The following is a 21,507-nucleotide window of genomic DNA, read 5'->3' as shown; positions in this document are numbered from 1 at the left end:
CTGTTGTTTGCCTCGTCCAGTTTCACATGGTTCCAGGCATTTGTGGGCTTGGGGCTGCCTCACTCCAATCTCTGTCTCCATCTTTTCATGTGTCTGTTACTTCTGTCTCTTATAAGGACACTTGCCAGTGATTTAGAGCCCACCCTGTAATGCAGGATGATCTTGTCTCAAGATCCCTAACTCACTGACATCTACAGAGCCCCCTTTTCCAAATGAGGTCACATTCACAAGTTCCAGGCCGTAGCCATATCTTTTTGAGGGGCTACCATTCAACTCACTACCACACCTAATGTTTATTGAGTGCTTTCTATAAACCAGAACTTCACATGCATTATTTGATGACTTGATTAAGTTAGATCTTGAAGGAAAATCCAGGATAGTTCCTACCTTGGGGCCTGATGCTGTTTTCCCAAGTGATGAGGCAGTGCGCGGCCATGTGGCTCCGTGACTCGTGACCAAGGGAAGTGGGTTGACACACGCCATTTCTAGATTTTCTGGATTCCCTCCTTGACCCTTTCCATGTGCAGTATCCTTTCCCCTCTCTGTGGAATGTCTGTGGCGGACACGGATGTGCTGTCCAGATCCTCCTTTAAGGAAGGACTTGTTCCAGCTGCTGGGAGTGTGGTCATCAAACAGCCTGCAGCTGTCGGCCCCTTCTCGTGGGCCTCAGTGCAGAGAGCCGCCTCGTAGGAGAGCCCCTGTCATCAAGTGGGCCACATCTAGGGTCTGGTGGAGGAAGCAACACAAAGAACCTGGCCATATCAGCCTAATATGGGACAAGCAGGGTGGGCCATTATAACTCCAGAGTTCCCTGTGGGGTCACAAGAGGCTTTGTGGGGCCTGCATTGCAATGTCCCTTCTCCCAGCCCAGTCCTGCTTCCTCCTCTCCCATCCATAGGTGCCATTTTCACTGGATTCATATCGGTCTTGAATTTTTAGTTAAGTAATTTGATGAAATTCATCCGATATTTACCACCAACTGTGAGTAAGAAATCAAAAAAGAATATAAGACAAGGGAGACAGGCTACTGTCCCAGGTGAGAAAATAGGCTTTTGGAATAAAGCTGATCTGGGTTTGAGTCTTGTCTCTACTACTCTCTGTCACTGAACTCTGCACCTCAATTTTTCTACCTATTCTATGGGGATAATAATGATATATACTCCATGGAATCTTTGTGAAAGTTAAATGAGATCGTCTATCTAAAACATTTATAACAATAAACACCATAAATGTTATTTATTAGCATTAGCTACTTCCTGAAGCAAAGCATAGAAACACACACACCCCTCAAACAGCACACACTAAACAAATTTCAGATCATTTGAGTCACTGATTGCAGAAACCTCATGAAAATTTGTCTAAACTTATTTTAGAAGGATCCCAGGGGCTTTTTCCTTATTAGTGAGAAGGTTATTAAATTTTCCAATCCCGAAGGTGAACGCTGAGTAGACACCTACAGGCAGTGCAGGCATGCATCACATAGCTGTCCTGGGAAAAGCATTTTAAGCAGAGGGAACAGCCAGTAGTTCTGAGAGGACAGTCAGACTGTGTTTGGGGACCAGCCAAGAGGTCCATATGGCTGGAGGGGAGTAAGCAGGGTGGATGAGGTCAGAGATATACGGGGTGGGGCAAGTCTTGTAGGACCTGCTAGGTCATTATGAAGACTTTGGATTTTGCTAAATGATTTGGAAAGTTCTCAGGAGTCTGGAGCTAGGGAATGACATGGCCCAATTTCTGTACTAAAAGGATGCCCATGACCACTGTGTTAAGAATGAAGTGGAGGTGCACAAGGCAGAAGAAGCAGCGAGGTCACTGTCAGGAGGCTGTTGCAATCTCCCAGGCTAATAAAGATGGCAGCTTGGATCAGGGAAGCGACCACGGGCATGGAGCTTGGTCAGCACCTGCTCTACGTTTTTGTGTGTTTGCTTGAGGAAGATTGGCCCTGAGCTAACTACTGCCAATCCTCCTCTTTTTGCTGAGGAAGACTGGCCCTGAGCTAACACCCGTGCCCATCTTCCTCTGCTTTATACGTGGGACGCCTACCACAGCATGACTTTTGCCAAGCAGTGCCATGTCCACTCCCGGGATCCGAAACCGCGAACCCCGGGCCGCGAGAAATGAAATGCGCGCACTTAACTGCTGCGCCACCAGGCCGGCCCCACCTGCTCTATTTTGACTCCTGTGGTGGCAGAATTTGGTAACGTCTTGGGAGGAAGAGAAGAGTCAAGGAGAACTCTTGGCCTTTTGTCCTGAGCAACTGGAGGAGAAAGGTTCCTTTAATAGAGATGTGGAAGATGCCAGCGAGAGGCAGGTTTGGGAAGAAGAGAGGCGTTCCTGTCGGGACCTGTTAGGTATGAAATAGCTCTTAAGCACCCAAATGAAAATGTTGAGGTGGCAGAGAGATAGAAGAGTCTGGAGTTAGTGAGCAGTCTGGGCTAGAAATGTCGATTTGGGAGTCGTCAGGCTATAGTTGGTGTTTCAAACTATGTGACTGGATGAAATCACCGAGGGAATGAGTCGAGAAAGAAACGGGAGATAAAAGGACAGGACTTGGAAGCACTCCAGTTTCAGGGGTCAGAGAAGATAAGAAGAACCAGTCAAGGAGATGGACAAGCAGCTGCCAATGAAGGACAAGGAAACCCAGGAGAGTCTGGAAACCAGGGGAAGGCATGTGAGTTGGGCTTTGATGGTTGAACAGGAGTTTGTTAGGCCAGTGGTCCTCAAAGTGTGGTCGCAGACTAGCAGCGTCAGCATCAGCATCTGGAAACTTGTTAGGAATGTGCAGAGTCTCCAGCCTCACCCCAGATCTACTGGATGAGAAACTCTGATGGGGAGGGCCCTCCAGAAGATTCTGATGCAGCCGGAAGTTTGAGAGCAACTGCCCTAGGCAGAAAATTGCCTGCACAAAATTACAAAGAGGATCAAGAAGAAGAACCCCCCACCCCAAACACACACACACACCACTACCATTTTCTTTACTGGAAGAGAACATTTTTAAAGACCCACCTAGTGCTCAGAGCAAATTTGTAGCAAATTTGCTCCCCTTCCCCATATCATCACCCCCATCCCCCACATCCCTGTTTAGAAACCTTCTACTAATTTATCATGGCTCTTTGGAGGGGAGGAATGCCCCCATTTCACCGGACGGAGGGAATGCCGAGCACCAGGCATGCCAGACATTCCACTGCTAAAAAAAGGGGGGTGGTAGTCCAGGGTTAGCTTGACTGGGCCATACACGCTGAAACTCCTGAGATAGATAGCTTATTCCACCCAACAGTTTCCAATTCTTCCTCTAGGTTTTCCCAGGAGAATTCCACCCTCTTCCATTTTGGGGAGAAGAAGTTAAAATTAGGGCCAGCCCTGCAGGACTGGCATGCCAGATGCGGGGAGGCTGTCCCCATTAATAAGCTGGTTCCCACCGCGGATGGGCGGAGCAGGTCGCCTCCAGTCCCATTCCAGCCTAGGGGCTCCTGGAAGGCTTGCCTCTTGCAAGTGTCTACAAGGGGTCTGATCTCAAGCTTTAAAACCCTGAGCCACGCACCGCATCCTGACCTCTCCTCTCTCCCAGCCAGTCCTGGCTGGCTTTTCAAAAGTGTGCAGTTGTCTCCTCCCCGCCCAGCCCTATCCTCGCCCAGGACCAGCTGTGCGGTGGGCCGGCTTCACTCGGGACGCGAGCAGCCCCGCGGCGGCAGCCGAGGGAGCGGCGCTCTCCATTCAGGCACCCTCAGCTTTCCGCTTGGATCCGGGAGCCGCTTTGCAAAGTTGGGCAGCTCCTAGTGCACACTTGGCCTCTCCACTTCTCCCTCCCCGGGTTCCCGGCGCCCCCGCCTCCCACGCTCCCTTCCACCAGGAGCAGCCGGTCCCAGCTAGTTGGCAGCGTGTACCCCTTTCCGGTTCTACTCCCTGAAGCGCGACAATGCTGTTAAGGGGCGTCCTCCTGGCAGTGCAAGGTAAGGCCTGGACACGGGGGTACCCCCGGGGGGCGCTCTGGTGACCCCCTCCCGCTCCTGCAGCCCGGTGGCCTGCCGGAGTGGCCGTCCTGGGTTGGACCATCCGAGGGCGCCTCCCGATTTCTCTCCACAGCCGCTAACTTCCCTCTCCAAGCCACGCCTGGGGTGGCGATGGGGTGGGCGTGGGGTCGTGCAGTGGAAGCGCCCGGGGACGGGAAGAGAGGGGGACAGCAGTGCATCTCTCTTCGCCCCCCGCCCTCCTTCCCCCCCCACTCTCCTCCCCCCCCCCTTTCACCAGGTAGTCCCCTGGGGCGCCCCGAGTTGCTGCCAAGGCTCCCGGTCCGAGCCTAAGGGAAACTCGCTTTGTGCCCGCAGCCCTGCAGCTGGCTGGGGCGCTGGACCTGCCCGCTGGGTCCTGCGCCTTTGAGGAGAGCACCTGTGGCTTCGACTCGGTGTTCGCGTTCCTGCCGTGGATTTTAAATGAGGAAGGTAAGGGGCTCAGTGCACGGGCGCCCGAGGTGAACTTCCCTCCTGCTGGCTGGCTCTTTCACGTGGGTAATGTTATCTTGGAGTTAAATCCCCTCCGGAGGAAAAGTGTGAGTCATGGATCCTCCTTCTAACCCTCAGCTGTGCTGCCTGGATGGCCAAGGGAGAAAGGGGGCGGGGAAGGGGGGGGGGTCGTCCTTTGTTTACCTGGGCTGTGGGAAGAAGCTCTGAGATTTTCTCCCTCCCCTCAGTACTCCTGAGTGGAAGAGAGAAAAGAGGCACAGCTCCTGAATGTCATCAGCCTCTCTTGTCCTCAGTAGACACCTTTGTAAGTTGAGAAAGTTGGATGGGGAGAGTTCTCTTCCCACCCAGTAGAAATGGTTCCGTGATTCTGTGATGGAACCTCAGTGCTGAAAGCTCACATTTATGTTGTGCTTGACAGCTTTTTGTTGCCCGACTTCATCTTCATACTGTTGTTGTACTTAGAATCCAGCACTTGGCAAAGGAGGAGACCGAGTCCATGACCGTATGCCTGAGGTCACTCAGCTGCCTGGCCTTGGTCATTGTCTCACCACTACGCACCATCTGGGTTCTAGTGACAAAGTTTAAATGTGGAGTTTTCGGATGTATCTTCTTACCCTTCATTATATAGTGAAAAATAGGCAGTTCTTCAGTGCCCAACAGCAGGCACTGGGCGTCCCGCCTCCTTTCCTTTCTCACTCACTTGTGTCACCCCATTTAGAAGCCTGATGCCCCAGGCCATCTGGACTGGGAAATAACCTCCTTTAAAATACCCTGCAACAGAAAGGAGATCTGCTAACCTCCTTCTCCTCCCACAACTAAGGACAACTCCTCAGGCCCCCAAGTCATCTAGGCTGGCTCCCTGGAGGAGGGGGGAGCCCAGAACCGCTGGTTAGGAACTATGAACTATCACCACAACTCACTTTGCCCCAGGCTTCTGTCTGGGGGCTTGCACACATTAGCTTCTCTGACCCTCCCAGGTAGGAGATGTCAGCCCTATCTTACAGAGGAGGGAATCTCAGCCTTAGAATATTCAAATGGCTGGCCCCTGTCACTTGGTGTCACTGAGTGGCTAGCTCTGAGCTGTCTAGTTAGGGGCGGAAACAGGAGGGAACTAGCTCAGTGTAATCTTTATTTAGTGTCAACAATCGCCACGTGCTGACTATTGCAGTTTACTTAGGGGTAGCTGGGAAAAAGCAATTCCTGATTTATTATCTGAGGGATTCCTACCTTGCTGATGGCCTTAGGAAAGTCTCTTTCTTCTCACCACCCCGTCCTTTTCCCTGTTCTTGTTGCACGTGAAGCATTTTGAGACATGGCCTGACAGAGGGTACGTGACTGGCTTTGGAGCACTTTCTTGTCTAGCACAGTGCTTCTCAAACTTTAGCTGCATCGATTTCCCTGGTGAGCGTGTTAAGATACAGATTGCTGGGCCCCATCCCCCGAGTTTCAGATTTGGTGAGTCTGGGGTCAGGCCTGAGAATCTGCATTCCTACCAAGCTCCCAGGTGATGCTGCTGGTCTGGGGCTCACACTTTGAGAACCACTGACCTTCACAATGTGTGTTCACACACATACACACACACACCCCTCTGCTGGTGGCCCTGGGCTGGGCTGGGACTAGGACAAAGGGGCCACTTGCATGGCCCTGAGAGTGAAAACTCCTTAAATCTTGTGGCCTTGACACCTCTCTTGCCTCCCCCTAGTCCTGGCTCTGAGAAAAGGGAGTCACCATCACCGCTGAGCCCCCACTGCCAGTCCTCTGTCAGGACAGTGGCCTCGCACAGCCCACTCCTGGGTCAGTGGGCCTGCCACAGCCTGCTGAACTCAGCCGCCTCCCAGACCCACAGGAAGTGCTCTCTGCTGAGCTGGCACCTCTGCAGCAGTGGCAGTTAAACCAGTGCTCCTTCAGGGAAAACAGGAAGATGCTTATAGGAAAAGGTGATTATGGTTTAACAGTATAATGAAGGCACTGTTGCTTTCCTTTTTGCTTTCTTTCTAACTTCTAACGGCCACTGCTCTCTGGCTCAGGAATGGGACTACTGGCTGGGCAAAGTTAATTCACTCTCCCCTGAGTGCTCCAGGCGGAGCAGGCAGGTTAGGCTTCCGTTGTTACAGACGGAGTTTTTCAAAGGCCAGAACTTGGACGTAACAGTCCACACCAGAGGGGCAGTGAGGTAGGTGTGTGCCAGCTGCTGTGGTTGCCTGCTGAGAAGCCATCGCTAAGAATTTCCGTTGTAAACCCATTTCTAGGTTGGTAAATTAAAGATAATAAAATTGTCCCAGGCTGAATTTTGGCAAGCTGCTCACAAGCCTTTCTGCAAATGTACTTCATTTTGCTGCAGAAAACCTTGGAAACTGGTTCCATCCACCTCCATGTGTTGGATCCACCATAGAAAGTTGTAGGTTTCAGGGACTTTTGCCCACAAGTCTTTGGAACACAAATGTCGCTTTCTGTATGTCCTTGGCCACTAGGTTAATTTACAGTGGAGAGAACAATGCTAGAGCCCAGGGAGGGGAGTTCGGTAATGACAAAAATCTGCCAATTAGATTTTCATCACAGGAGATTCAAATCTGGGGAGAGTTGTCTCAGAATATCTCCCCAGCTGCCCTAAATTGTTTTTGAGGTCCACTCTTTTGGTTTATTTTGAGTGTTGGGTCTCTAAGCATCTTCAATGACAATTCCAGTGTCCCTAGTTCATGGCCATTTTGAAATATGCTTCATCTCTACTAGGCACAGAATAGGTGAGTTTGGACATGGCAGTGTGTTGGCTAGGGTTGTGTCCACAACGAAGGGCACCCCCAGGGACCAGGTGGCACCAGGGCAGGTGACCGGACCGGGGCTGCAACCTAGCCTGGTCTACTTTCTGGTTTCACCAATAGTTGCCTTGTTTTTATGATTTCCCCTCTATGTTTTTGTAGAATATTTTCATGTTCCCCAGCTTGTCAAGGAAGGTGAGGTTCTATCAGATGCAAATTTGAACTCGCTTCTAAGTTTCAGGTTTGAATTAAATCCACACAAGAAGAGGTCTATTTTACCTTATAAAAATCTTCTTTATTCATTCATTTGTCCTCTGAAATCTTTTTCTTTATTCATTTGCAGTTCAGAGAATACTGGAACCCCTTTGAACAGTGGTTCTTAGCTGAAATCCAGACTGTTGGTACCATTTCCCCAGTGCTAGTGTGGGGGCAGGAGCCCACCGCTGAGGAGCTTGGAGACTGTGAAGTTGGCCTCTCTTCGGAAGAGTCACAATTCAAATTAGTCATCGGGTGGATTTTGGCTGCACTCTAAGTTTTGGACATTTTGGCTTGGCACATTTAACCTAACTCCAGTGTAGAAACTGAGGAAGGGAGGAGGAAAATCCAAATCCAGGTATTCCTCCTTAATTAGAAGTCTGGACCACTAAGCTGCTTGGGAGCGGAAGATAGATGTGGAAATGTATCAGGTTAAGAGGAGGTAAAAAGGAAATTCAAAGTGCTTGCTGTAGGGAAGGCGTTTTTTTCCTACAACAATAGGGGTCAGGATTTGAGAAATTGCCTAACACAGGCAGTTTGGATGGTATTGGCACCTTGGAGCAAGTGATGGAATCTGAGGCAGGACAGCCAACTAGAGGTGTGGCACAACCAAGGGACGGGGGTGGGGGAGATGGTAGACTAGCATTCTAAGTGTATGTGTGTGTCTCTTTCTGACACCCCTTTTGTCACCCAGACCCCTTCCTTCTCTCTTAAGGACACTTTGGGACACTTGGCCATCTGGGTTTCAGTTCTGCACTCAGTCATGTGCCAATTATTATTAATAGTGGTAAATTTTGCCTGATATTTCTTGAGGCCCAGCTAGAGCCGAAAGTCTGGCCAGGATCCCAAGGGGCTTTCCTGGGAGAAGAGAACCAGTCCTCGCATCCCGTGGATTGCAGCTCTTTTCCGGGGGGGGGCCGACTCAGCAGCCCCGCCCCGCCCCGCGCCGCCATCAGCAGTTCGTCAGGCAGGTCCTGCCCCGTGGGCTGCTTGAACCTGCATCGCCTCTGCTTGCTGGGCTCTTGGTGTTCTCTTAGCAGAAACACAGCCCCCACTTCGTTAAGAGGTTGGAGAGCAGCATGGATCCGGGTGGTTCCTCGGCTGCCTCTCAGACAGCTGGTCGACCCCAGGAATTGGCGAAGTTTTACCTACCGTATCATGTGGCATTTCCCGGGGCTGCCCTGGCTATTCCTGCTGTCAGGTTGAGTGTGGCTATCATGCACTGTGCCTGAGCACGGCATAGGTTCCACCCCAGCTCTGCCTGGGATCCTAGATCCTAGAGCTGGGCCTTAGAAGTCAGCCAGTACAACCTCCTTATTTTACAGAGGAGCACACCTGGACCCAGACAGGCTATGGTCATGGTCACAGACCAAGAGTGGCAGCCCCAGGCAGGGCCTCATTTCCTCGCCTCTCCACCTGTTCTTCCCTCCAGGACTGCTGCCTCTTCTAGCATCCCTTTCTCCACTGGGTCCTGGACCCTGGACCTTGAGTGTGTTAATTAGACTCTATAACATGTTGGAAACGCTTCCTCAGAGATGTAATTATATTTCATCTGCGTGGAAGAACATGGTTCCCAAGGTACAGTCTTTGGGCTTACCAACCCACAAACCACTACATTTTATGTCACACAGTGCATTTATTCACTCTTTCAGATATGTAGCAATCCCTCCTGCCTGCAATCTGCAGCATCTAGAAAAGGGCTTGGCACATAGTAAATGCTCAATAAATATTTGTCGAATGAATGAATTTGTTGAATGAATGAATCCAGTATTGGATGATTAAAGGGTCCTTATGCGTTTTCCTGTGTGCCTCTGGTTCATTCTGCCCTCTCAAAGGTGGTTGCGTATCCTGAGAAGCTACGTAAGCCTAGTGGTTAATACGAACTCTGGAACTGAACAGCTTGGATCCTAATCCAAGGATCCAATATCTTAGGCCAATGGATCTCAACCCTGACTGGACATTAAAATCACCTAAAAATTTCTTCAAAAATAGCCATGTCCAGGGCCAGCCCTGGTGGCTTAGTGGTTAAGTTTGGCACGCTTTGCTTTGGCACCCTGGGTTCGGTTTCTGGGTATGGACCTACACCACTCATTGGTGGCCACACTGTGGTGGCAGCTCACATACAAAAAGAGGAAGATTGGCAACAAATGTTAGTTGAGAGCAAATCTTCCTCAGCAAAAAATAAAATAAAATTTAAAAAATAGCCATATCCAGGCCCTACCACAAGAGATTCTGATTTATTTGGCCAGAAATGGGGCCAGACTTGGCACTGTTAACAAACACACACATACGCTAACAAGTGAATAAACTCCCCAGGTGATTCCAATCTGCAGCCAGGGTTGGGGACAGTGCCTTAGAAGACCGCCAGCACCCCCACCCCCCACCCCCACCCAGATGTAAGAAAGTAGGCGTGCCCTCTTGTTAAGAATGCTTTGATCATGACCAGTTGCCCACAAGATAGGTGCAAACTGCCTCGCTTGGCACTCAGGGTCCTTCATAATTTGCCCCAAATTATATTTCTCTTCTTCCCTCCCGTTAATCCTTGATGTGCTGCTCATTCAACATGCCCTTTAATTTCTTGCCTCCTTGCTCTATTTGCACTATTGTCTACACCTCCATTATCCTGCTTTTTTATTCCCCTGCCCCATCCTGGCCTTTTTAAATCCTCTCCATGCTTTAAGGTCTGGCTCTTCCTTGGAACATTCCCTGAGTTTCCCAGGTAAATGAACGTCTCCCTTCCCTCCCTTCTGCCCCTTGCCTTGGCTCTCTTCACTTTCCACCTTGTAAGTCTGCGCCTTAGTATCTCCTTATTGGAGTCCACACCCCTTCACCTCATCAGAGTGTTACATCTTTGAGAACAGGGCTCACATCCTCCCTATTTGTCACAACCCCTGACAAACAGAATGTGGTATCAACAAACACTTTGAATTTAACCAATCTCCAAAGCCCTTATTGAGGTTGATGGAAAAAACAGAAAACCTTTGACATTTTTCCTATGGTGAAAGAGGTTGTGTTTAACCGTCCTTCCTACCAGAGCACCTCGACGACTTTGGAGGCTTCTGTTGTAATTTCCAGATAGAACAGCGAGGCAGTATTTCAGCTCGCCTCACCAAGACATGGTCTGTTTCTTCCCTGACATACCAACAGACAAATAGCCCTTGGATTATTTAGTCATCAGGGCTGCCCGAGCCCCTTGATCGTCTGCCATCACAAACAATCCAAGTGCGACCTTGAGAGTGACACGGCTTGGTCTGAAAAGTATTTTTGGCAAAAGATCATCGGACTTTGAACTAGCTTTTGAGAGCTGTTGTTTCTAAGGAACCCGAGTGTGAGACATCAGTAGTACCCACCTTGATGGGTAAAGGAAGGTGGAGATATTTGTCTGCTCCTAGAAGAAAGCTCTTGCCTCGTGGTGTGACTAACGGAGAAACCAAAGAATGAGGTTTCTGATTCAGTGAGATCTGCCAGAATATTTGCTTTCTCTACTTTGTGAGACATTTCTGTGTGTTTTAGGGGATTCCGAGGTTAAGAATAAGATAATAAAAGAAAGTAAGTAGTACCATACCATAACTTCATAGTCTTATATGAATGAATCATATATTTTACAGAAAAAGCTAGAGAATCTTCATTCTATCCACAAGCATGTGAGTGCCCACCATCCTTCAAGCACTATATTTGTAGTTGGAGTATGTAGGGAACAGGGAGTACATACGTGGTCGTGGTCCCTGCCCTCTGGCAGCTGGAGACCAATAGGAGGAAACGCGAATCTGTAATTATGGGAGAGAGCAAATGGAATTATATACTAGTCAAGGATCTTCATTGCAAACAGCGTAAGTTGGCTGTTTGAGCAGAAAAGGAGTTTATTGGAAAGGCATCAGTTAGCTCTCAATCAGCAGAAACTCTAGAGAGCTGTATTTGGGCAAGAAGAAAGAGATGCAAAGTGTAGGCAAGATCCTTCTGGGGGAACCATTTGTGTGACTTTGCCACTGGACATTTGTTACTGCTCTGCTGAACCCGTCTGTTCACTATCCTGTAGACAATGAGTCATGATGTGGCCTTCGGTCCAGTCCAATAACTGTGAGGAGGGTCAATTTGAGAGAGAGAGACCCCCGGGGAGGTTAGTCAGGGACAATCGAGTGGTCCAGCTGAGAGATGATGAGGGCTTGAAATAGGATAGGGGGATAAGGGTGAAAGGGGGGGACTAAATAAAACATGATAAAGGGGACTAAGTTGGCAGACTTGATGATTGATTGGGTGGGCGTGATGAATCAGAGGGACAGTGACTCCCAAATTTCTAGTTTGGTCACCTGTTTGTTTGGTGATGCCAAGAGTTGAGAGAATTTCAAAGAGAATATGATGTTAGGGGAGAAGAAGATGTATTCAGTTCTGAGTTCCCTAGGAAACATCCAGGTAGAAGTGGTCAGCAGGCCTTTGATGTAAGAATCTGAAGGTCAGGTACAGTCCGGCCAGGACTATGGCTGTGGGAATCTTCAGCATTAAGATAGTGGTTGAAATCTTGAGCAGAGATAAGATCCCCCAAGGAGAATGTATGAAGTGATAACAGCAGGAGCCTGAGGATGGAGCCTTAAATTCATGTTTACCGATTAGATACAGGAAGGGGGTGGCGAAATGAAAGAAACAGAGGGAACTGGACGTGTTTGAGGAGAATTAGGAAAGTGCCGGGCCACAGAAGCCAGAGGAGTTGGGTGTTCCAGTAGGAGGCTGTGATCAATAGGATCCAGGTCAGCAGAGAGGTGGGCCCAGTACGATTTGTCTGTTGGAAATGGCAATTAGGTGCCTGAATGTATGCGGTCTTAGTGGAATGGTGAGGGCAGAACCAGAATGCCCTGGTGAAAGAATGAAGGGGAAGTGTCTACAGTTAGCAGAGAATTCTCAGGAAAGAAGTTTGGATGTTCTCTTTCTCAGAGAGAAGTTCAACCATACCTACAAAGAAACTTGAGATGAAAGATTTTTTGTTTTGCTTTGTTTTTTAGGATGGGGAGACGAGCTTGTTTATGGAGCCAGAGGAAGGGCCCAGTAAAGAAGGTAGATTCAGGAGAGTGGGGGTCTCCTCATTAGCTCTGCCATAGACCCGATTTCCACAGTGACAGTTCAGAAACCTTAAGAACATACACATTTCTTTGGCCGACATAACCCAAGAGCCCTCCACCGAGTGGAAAAATAACACTTGAGTGTCGACTTCAAAATGTGTGGAATTTTAGTCCTACTCTAAATGCGGAAGACGTAGGAGATTGGGCTCGATCTGTGGTAATTATGATGCATCCTGCAACTTCCTTATTGAAAAGCAAAACCAAACTTTTTGTAAGCTACAAGAGAATGTTTTGGGTATAAGAAAACTTTAATGGCGTGGCGTATTCTATTTCTGTTCTAGGAGTAGTTGCCAATGAGAAGTGTGGAGTGAAACTTAATAAAACATTTACCCAGTAGCTTCCTATGCAGCCAGGTTCTGTGGTCCATAGGTAGCATTTCTTGGTATACGCCAAGTACATTTATTGTGGTTGTCTCTAACCTTCACAACAATCCTAGCAGGTGGTTATTATCAGCATTTTGTAGATGAGGAAGTGTGAGACTCAGAGAGATTAAGATAAAAGGCAATACAGTTAGAGAGTCAAGATGGACACAAGCCCACCTGGTTCCAAAGACTTGAGCTTCGTTTGGCCCTACGCCCTGTCCCATCTGTGAGTAGGATGATGCCATTGTATTTCCAGGGGTCAGGACCAAGGAAGACACACCTGGAGGATTTACGCTTCTCTAGAGATGGTGGGAACCCCCTGCGAAATATTGATGGTGTTCCAGCCTTCCAACTCCTTCCCCTGAGTTCTAAGCCTCAGCTATGACAAGAGTGCCTGCCATGCAGTAGTAGCCTTTGCAATCAAGGAGGCATCAAGCCGAGATAGGGAAATGTAATTTTACTTATTTTTTCCAAAACAGATTAGTTTGGTCTTGGAACCATTTGAAGGATTCTCTTCTCCATCCTCGGCATAATCTTGGCAGAAAACTTCAGGGAAAATTTACAGCTTGACCTAAAATACTTTGGCAGTCTTAAGGAATACTCCTAAACTTTGAATTCATCCCTTCCTACTGTGAACGAATTGAAAGAGTACAAGATAAATGTTTTTGCAAGTCAGTTACCCTCCTAGATAAGCAGTTTGCTACTTCTTCCTTCTATTACTCTTAACAGAATGGCAATGTTGCTATACAGCAATGTGATATATAAGTTTGCTCTATGCTTAGAGAAATTTCCATTCCTTATTTGAAAAACTTTTGCCTCACTGCCAAGGAGAGCTGAAGTGTTATTTGGGGCCGTACTTATAATGAAGATGACTTTAATATGCTCTCACTTCACTGAGAAACTTCCTTCTTTGCTTACCAATATTTTATGACTAAGACCATTTCGTCTGGAACTAAAGTTTTCTTTTTTAAGTTTCTACAGATTTCTTCTATTTTTGTAAAAACTTTATTAAAAATTGGTAATAGACTAGAGAATTTTCCTTTGAAGTGTGTTTTGACCCTGCCCATTTTAAAATATAAGCGTCATGGAAACCCTTTGGTTTTCCATTACAAATCCTAAAAATTGGAAATAAGCATCTGAAATCACACTGTTTCTGAAAACTTTTTTCCTTTTCTACAAATTCTGATGAGGAAAATATGAGTTAAATAGTATCTGTTTTTTTAAGAATCAGCACTGAAGAGCAGACCCTTTTGAACTCACATTTGATACTTAGGAATAACTGAAAAAAACCTAATATATCCTAGGTTATATATTAGCCCTGCAGACTTTCATCTTTGTTGTCAACATAAAATAGTCAACAAACTACCTACACATGATTCTCTACTGAATATTGTAAAATAAAAGTGATGTCACAGATAACATATCTAAAGATGTATAGTATTGGCATGAGGCATGATTTTTTTTTTTTTTTTTTTTTTGGTGAAGTAGATTGGCCCTGAGCTAACATCTGTTGCCAATCTTCCTCTTTTTGCTTGAGGACGATTGTTCCTGAGCTAACATCTGTGCCAATCTTCCTCCATTTTGTATGTAGGATGCTGCCACAGCATGGCTTGATGAGCAATGTGTAGGTCCATGCCCAGGATCTGAATCCAAGAACTCTGGGCCACTGAAGCAGAGCACACAAACTTAACCACTACGCCACCAGGCCAGCCCCATGGCATGATTCATTTTTAATCTTGGGCTTGTGGACCAGAACTTAATTTGCTTTCCGTACACGGGTGCTTTTAAAGAGTGTTGAATTCAAAAGGAAACGCTGGTAGCTGTAGATCATATGTCCCAGGTAGACCACCCCCCATTTAAAGAACAATAATTACCAACAATGGTATGTTCAAGTTTGATCCAGCGGCCCTCGCGTCTGTCAGGCATGCTCTTCAACAACTTTGGAGGGAAGATGCAGGTGACTTATTTGTGTAACAGCTGAAATTGGGCAGCTCGGTTGCTAGGAAAGTTTTTCTGTCCCTCAGATGTCCCTTAAGCCTCTCGCCTTTCCACAACTCAGCAACTCACAATAAAAATTGCTGGAAGATGGGGGCTGGCCCCGTGGCCGAGTGGTTAAGTTCGCGCGCTCCGCTGCAGGCGGCCCAGTGTTTCGTTGGTTCGAATCCTGGGCGCGGACATGGCACTGCTCGTCAGACCACGCTGAGGCAGCATCCCACATGCCACAACTAGAGGAACCCACAACGAAGAATACACAACTATGTACCGGGGGGCTTTGGGGAGAAAAAGGAAAAAAATAAAATCTTTAAAAAAAAAAAAAAATTGCTGGAAGATGAAAAGGGTGTGAAACGGTTTGTGTTTTTAATTAACTCCGTTTGGTTGTGATTTTGGTTATCAAGAAGTCATTCATAATCTTGTGACTATATTCCTATCATAAAATAAGTTTTGACACATTTATGAATGATCTCTTGCTGAGCAGAATATTAGCCTTGTAGTCTAGGAATTCTTAGAAAATTAATGGGTCTTGGAAAAATAGATAATATTCACCATCCCTCTATCCAAATGTGCAGTGAATCACGGTCATGCACAAAGACACTGCATTTGAGACTCAAATCATTTAAGAACTTTTCCTTGGAAACATTTGACGGACAAAGCATGGTGAACTGCGGAAATTCAGCGTTTCAGTTTCACTTTGGCTCCATCGCCAACCATGAGGTGCACTATAGAATGACTTGCTGTCACGTACCCTCAGCTGGAAGTTGAGGAGGATGCCTGGCATATTTTATTTAAATATGTTGAGAATGGACATATCAGTGATCATTTTTTATGTCCATCCTTAGATCTCGTTTCCGAGTTGCTAGAACAAACTCAAAAGACCAAGGTTGCATTTGCAGACGTTTCCTGAGTACTAAGAGTGTTGGCACTGAGCCAGAAGACTCAGTAGGTTATTGAATGATAACAGTGATTGTATCTAGCATTTATTGGGTAATTAATATATGCTAAGCACTGTGCTAGGTGCCTTGCATATGGAATCTCACTGAATTCTTACAGTGACCAAATGAGGAAGATACTCATTACAGATGAGGAAACTGGGGTTTAGAGATTTTTTTAACCTTCCCAAAGTCACAGAGCAAGTAATTGATGGAGCCTGGATTTTAACCTGCTTGTCGCCAAAGACTAAGAAAATAACGACTCTGCTATTTCACTTCTCTTTTCCCATTCTCCCTTAACATGGGGTCTCAAAGGATTTTTGTGATAGAAATAATCATGGTTATGATAATAGCTAACCCTTACGGAGTGACTTCTCTCGTCTATATACTGTTCTGTGTGTTTGGTGTTATTAACTAATTTAATACTCCCAACAACTTAGTGAGTTGGGTCCTGTTTTCATCCTCATTTTAGGGTTAAAGGAAGTGAGGCATACAGAGATAATGCAACTTGCAGGTCACAGGGATTCTAGGTGGCAGGGCTGTATTTTGTAACAGGTTTTTTGGCTCCAGTCTGTGTTCTGTGAAGGATATAGCAATTGTAATATTTGGGGTTTTTTTTCGATGCACTTTGAGCTTAAGTTCTGATGTGAATGACTAAGGGAAACATGTGAGGACATCATTTCTTCTAGATTCTTCCATACACAGGGGCCCTACCACCAAATAAGTTCTAATTTGAGGAAATTTCAAATCATTCTTTTCCTTTAGAAATGGCACAGGGCCCTGGGACAGCAGAAGAATTCCTGCCTCGTTCCAAGTTCTAAATGAGATTACTTTGGGAACTCCTACAAGAGTCTCAGACTCCAAGCGTCCCCATGACTGCCCGGCATTCTCTGGACAAACTCCAGGGTTTGTGTTCCTGGATCATCTTGATGTCTTGTTTTGAAAATGAGTCAAGTATCCTCACGCAAAAAGAAAAATGTAATATTTATCTGCTTGGGTTATGCAAAAGACTTGAGGACTCAAACCAGTAGGGATGTAAGCCAGAGACAATGAAAGTCCTTCACCCTTGGAACAAAGGCAGACGGTGAGCTCAGGCTTTCTCGTTGTCTTTTCATTCTGTAGTGGGTGAGGTCTTTGACACGTGGGATATGAACGTGCATCTCTCATCTAATTCTTTCCATGACCCAATGAGGAAGGTACGCTTTACGGACGAAGACACTGCAGTTTAGAGAGTTTGTTTTTAAGATTTCCAGAGTCTATCCCATGGGATGTGAACATGTGTTTGAAGACACCATGGAGTAATAAGGGTCCAGGGCCTGTTCTTCAGAGTGAGTACCTTTAGCTTAATTTTATTCATTTAACATTTGCCTACCTGTGCTAGGCAAGGAAGGTATCGGGGTGACTAATAAAGGTATTTCCCTCAAGGAGCTGCCAGTCTAGTAGAAGAAGTAAGATATGTGAATAGTAACTATCTCAACTACCATTGAGACCAGCGCCATGGCCAGGAAGACGTAAAAGGTCCTGGGAGTTCAGGGGTTAATGAGAGCTGGCAAGGATGGGCCAACCAGGTAAGAGGAGGCCTCTCAGTGGATGTGACCAAGAGGCTCTTTGGTCACATCAAGTGTCAGGAACAGCATGAGCCATGGAGATGGGAAAACAGGGGCCTGGTCTGGAAGAAGCATGAAATCTCTTTTGACAGGCATGTTGGATGCATGAAGCAAAAGGCCATAAATACCCTGGGTATTAGTCACTTTCCCTCAGGCCACATCCAGCATATGATAACCAGAAAGGTCTGTCTCATGTGAATCTGTAGTCCCAGTTGCTACCACTGAGAGCAGTTCTAGTCCAGGAGCTCTACACAACAACAGAACTGCCATTTCCCAGGCTCAGAGAGGATGCAAAGGTTACAAGTGGTTTCTTATAGGCTGAGAGGAGCAGTGGTCAGTCACTGTTACCACTCTCCAGACCCCACAAACTGTCACTTTGGGCGGTAAATGATCGCATGATAAAACTTACTTTGTAGTTTAGCTAAAGAAAGACATATATGTCAGTCTTGAGTTTTGACTAAATAGAAATAAACTCATGAGTAGTTGGCCATGAAAGCATAGCCCTAGGCGGTTGATCAGTGATTGTGTATCTGTCTACTAAAATGCAAGGGCCTGACAGACACTGTGCTGAGAGGGTCAGTATTCAACTCTTAAATGACCAGTCACTTGCTTCTGTGGAGTTGTAATATAGTATGGAAAATTACTTGTCAATCAGACCCTCAGCCATGATATAATAATAATCAGCATTAGTTGCTGTGTTGCAGATACTATGCCCATATTATCTCTAAACCTCATTATAATCTTGTATGATCTGTGTGGATATCTCCATTTTAAAGATGCAGCAACTGAGACCCGGTGAGGTGATTCAACCTGTCCCGGGTCACAACAGCCAGAGCAGGGATCAAGGCCCTGTCTTTCTGCTCCAAAGCTAGTGCCTATCCCACCATCTTGCTATTGAGTGTTCAGCACTGGGTTTGATGCTGAAGGGGCTCTCAAAGAAGTGCCCTTTGGGAGTGAATAGGATTCCAGTCTCTTACATGTTGACTATTTTGATTACCTTTTCTCCCAAACCAGCCTCTTTACCTCTTCACCTTTGCCAGGAGCTGTTCACCTCTGCCATCATCCATCGTAAACATCTCTCCCAAACTCTCTTGAGGCCAGGGATTGCTTTGTGTCCCCAGCACCTGGCTTCATCATGGTAGACATTCTGCAAGGGCTCAGTGAAGTCAATTCGACTCGTCTTCCTCCCTCCCTTCCTGTTATGCTCATGTTGCGTGATCCCCTCCCCCCCTTTCCTTTTCCCACAGGCTCACAGTCCTTTATGACTTGCTCTTCCAAGCCTAAAACTAGTTCTTTCCTTATTTATTCAGGGAACCTAGTGCCATTATCACAAAGCCGACATCACATCCCACTTCCCAAAGCTTCGTTACGGCAGAAATGGAGAGAAAGCTTCCACCACTACATTCAGTTCTTTCGGTCCTCAATCCTTGAAAAATAGATTTATTCAGATTTATTCAGAAAGATATCCTTTCTCCAGGGACAGTGGGGTGACTCATAGCTCTGTTAGCTGGAAGAGATGCTAATGAGGCTAAGATCAATGGTTGTGTCCCTGTGAAGCATGTGCTACAGCACCCAATACCCAATTCTCAAGATCCGTTTACTGGAGCTCAGTACCTGCTTGATTCACTCATGAATGAAATAGGTGAGGATGAGCAGCAGCGCCAGTTCTTAAGCCTGGAGCCCTCTTCCCCAGACCTTCACTCACGTAGCCATCTCTTTCTCATCATTCCAGCCTCACCTGAAATGTTACCTCCTTCCCTGAGCACCTATCCCAAGGCTGACCTCCCTCACGGTCGGTACCATATTGCTCAATTTAAATTCTCTCTAGAGCACGTTAGCTCTCTGACATTTTTCTTGTTTATTTAGTGGTGTGTTTATTGTCTGTCAACTCTTAAACTGTAAGCTTTTGAGAACAAGGAACCTGTCTCGCTTGTGTCGCTGTGGATTCTCCCATGCCCAGCACAATGTCTGCCACCTGAAAGACACTCAGTGAATATGTGATGAGTGGGTGAACACATCTTAGTCACTGTGGTGATGTTGCCTTAGAAACGTATGAAGGCCAGCATGTTGTCAGGTCTTATGAAATGAGGAGAACTACTGGATGAGCCCGAGCATCACAGGGACGTTCTGTGTAGGTGATGTGTGCCCTCCAGGATGGGTCTAGGCAGAAGCATCCGAGAGAAAAGGTGGACTTTTCAGTTACGCTTTGGTCCTGCTCTCCGGGTGCCACCAGCTCTCCCTTTGTCTGCTGGTGCGAGTGAGTGTTCCACGGAGGGAACAGAGATTCATTACCCAGTCTCAGGATAGCATTTTCCTTTTGACGAATGTAGGAAGCAATTCCTGCAACAAAGGAAAGGAATAGAACATTTAGAAACTAAATTCTAAGACACTGCTCAAACATGACTAAGAAGGGTGTGTGTGTGTGTTTCTGTGTGTGTGTATGTGTGTGTCAAGGGTAAATTGTTAGCTAGTCTGTGTTCTGAGAGCAATTTTTCAGAAAACTGGCTGGTTCCTCCTAGTCCTGGTTGTGTGTGAATTATTCAAAGAGTTGTCCTAATTTTCTTCTCTTCCCCTAAGATAAGCCAAGCTGATACCTGAAATCCATCATGGTAATCAAACTCTAGATCACATGGAAAACATTCTCCCTTATCACAGATTTTCTTTTAAGTGTCCAGTCATATAGAACTCAGTGTGGAGCCCTTGAAGCATTTGAAAAGAAATTGCCAAATAATGGATGTGAATGTGTGGCATAGTTCCCATGCATTCCTGTAAAAATGCACATAGTGTGTTGCATTTCTACACCCTTCTCTCTATGGAGGTATGTGGTAACCAGTCTCATAACTGAGATTTTAGATGTCTTCCCCAGGCCCACTTAATAGAACCACCACTGTTATTCATTGTCTTTTATTGTGGGTCCCACGTGCTTTACATCGTTTCATCTTACAACCGCTGTTTGAGGTGGGTGACATTTCCTCCAGTTCCTAAATGAAGAAACGGACCTCTCTGTGGTTAAGTGGTCTGCCTGATGTCACACAGCTCGAAGTGGCAGAGCTGGGGCCTGAAGGCTTATCAGGGATCTATCCTGCCTCATTACTCCCAAAGCTCTGTCATTGTTTCTGAACCTCTCTTAAAGCACTTCCAAGTCTTTCATTTTGTTGGCCTTATTTAAGAACATATCTTTTCCCTCCTAGTATGTTATGGTTCTAGAAGTTAGCATCCATGTCTCTTCCTTCTCTTAATCCCCCATATGCCTTAGCTAGATGCCCTGCATAAAATAAACCAGGGCCAGGACTGGGGTGAGGCAGATGAGGCACTCCCTTTGGGTGCAAAAGTTAAGGGGATGCCATCAGAACTCAGTGATCAAGGTACATGATATTTTTGTTCTTGTTGTTGTTATTGATTGATTGATTTTACCTTTTGACTCCCATCACCCATTTCTCCCTCACTGCTCCCTGCTTCTGGCGACCACCAATCTGTTCTCTGTATCTATGAGCTTGTTTTGTTTTGTTTAGATTCCCCATATAAGTGAGATCATATGGTATTTGTCTTTCTGTGTCTGACTTGTTTCACTTAGCATAATGCCCTCGAGGTCTGTCTGTATTCTCTCAAATGGCAAGATTTTTTCTTTTTTATGGCTGAATAATGTTCCATTGCATATATGTGTATATATGTCCATATATACCACAATTTTTTTATCCATTCATCCATCGATGGACACTTAGGTTGTTTCCATATCTTGGCTATTATAAATAGTGCTGCAATGAACATGGGGCTGCAGATACCTTTTCAAGTTAGTGTTTTCATTTTCTTCAGATAAATAGCCAGAAGTGGAATTGCTAGATCATACAGTAGTTCTATATTTGGTTTTTTGAGGAACCTCCAAACTGTTTTCCATAGTGGCTGCACCAATTTACATTCCCACCAACAGTACACAAGGGTTCCCTTTTCTCCACATCCTCGTCAACACTTGTTATTCTTGTTTTTTTTTTTTTTTAATAATAGCCATCCTAAGAGGTGTGACGTGATATT

At 46.3% G+C, this 21,507-nt stretch overlaps 1 protein-coding gene across 2 annotated transcripts in view; it reads left to right on the top strand.

Annotated features, from left to right (window-relative positions):
- Positions 1 to 2,385: 2,385 nt before the first annotated feature.
- Positions 2,386 to 21,507, top strand: part of MAMDC2 (MAM domain containing 2) — a 147,864-nt gene continuing 128,742 nt past the window's right edge. For both annotated transcript variants that reach the window (XR_002803197.2, XM_001489321.6), the window contains exons 1-2: positions 2,386 to 3,950; positions 4,326 to 4,439. Coding sequence is in view for 1 of the 2 variants with exons in the window: in XM_001489321.6 (XP_001489371.1) it covers positions 3,917 to 3,950; positions 4,326 to 4,439 (148 nt within the window). In the remaining variant the exon portion in view is untranslated. The remainder of the gene's footprint in view (positions 3,951 to 4,325; positions 4,440 to 21,507) is intronic.

The sequence above is a fragment of the Equus caballus genome, chromosome 23, assembly GCF_041296265.1.
Source record: "Equus caballus isolate H_3958 breed thoroughbred chromosome 23, TB-T2T, whole genome shotgun sequence".
NCBI lineage: Eukaryota > Metazoa > Chordata > Mammalia > Perissodactyla > Equidae > Equus > Equus caballus.
The sequence above is the reverse complement of the archived record's forward strand: the minus strand, read 5'-3'. Positions and strand labels throughout refer to the sequence as shown.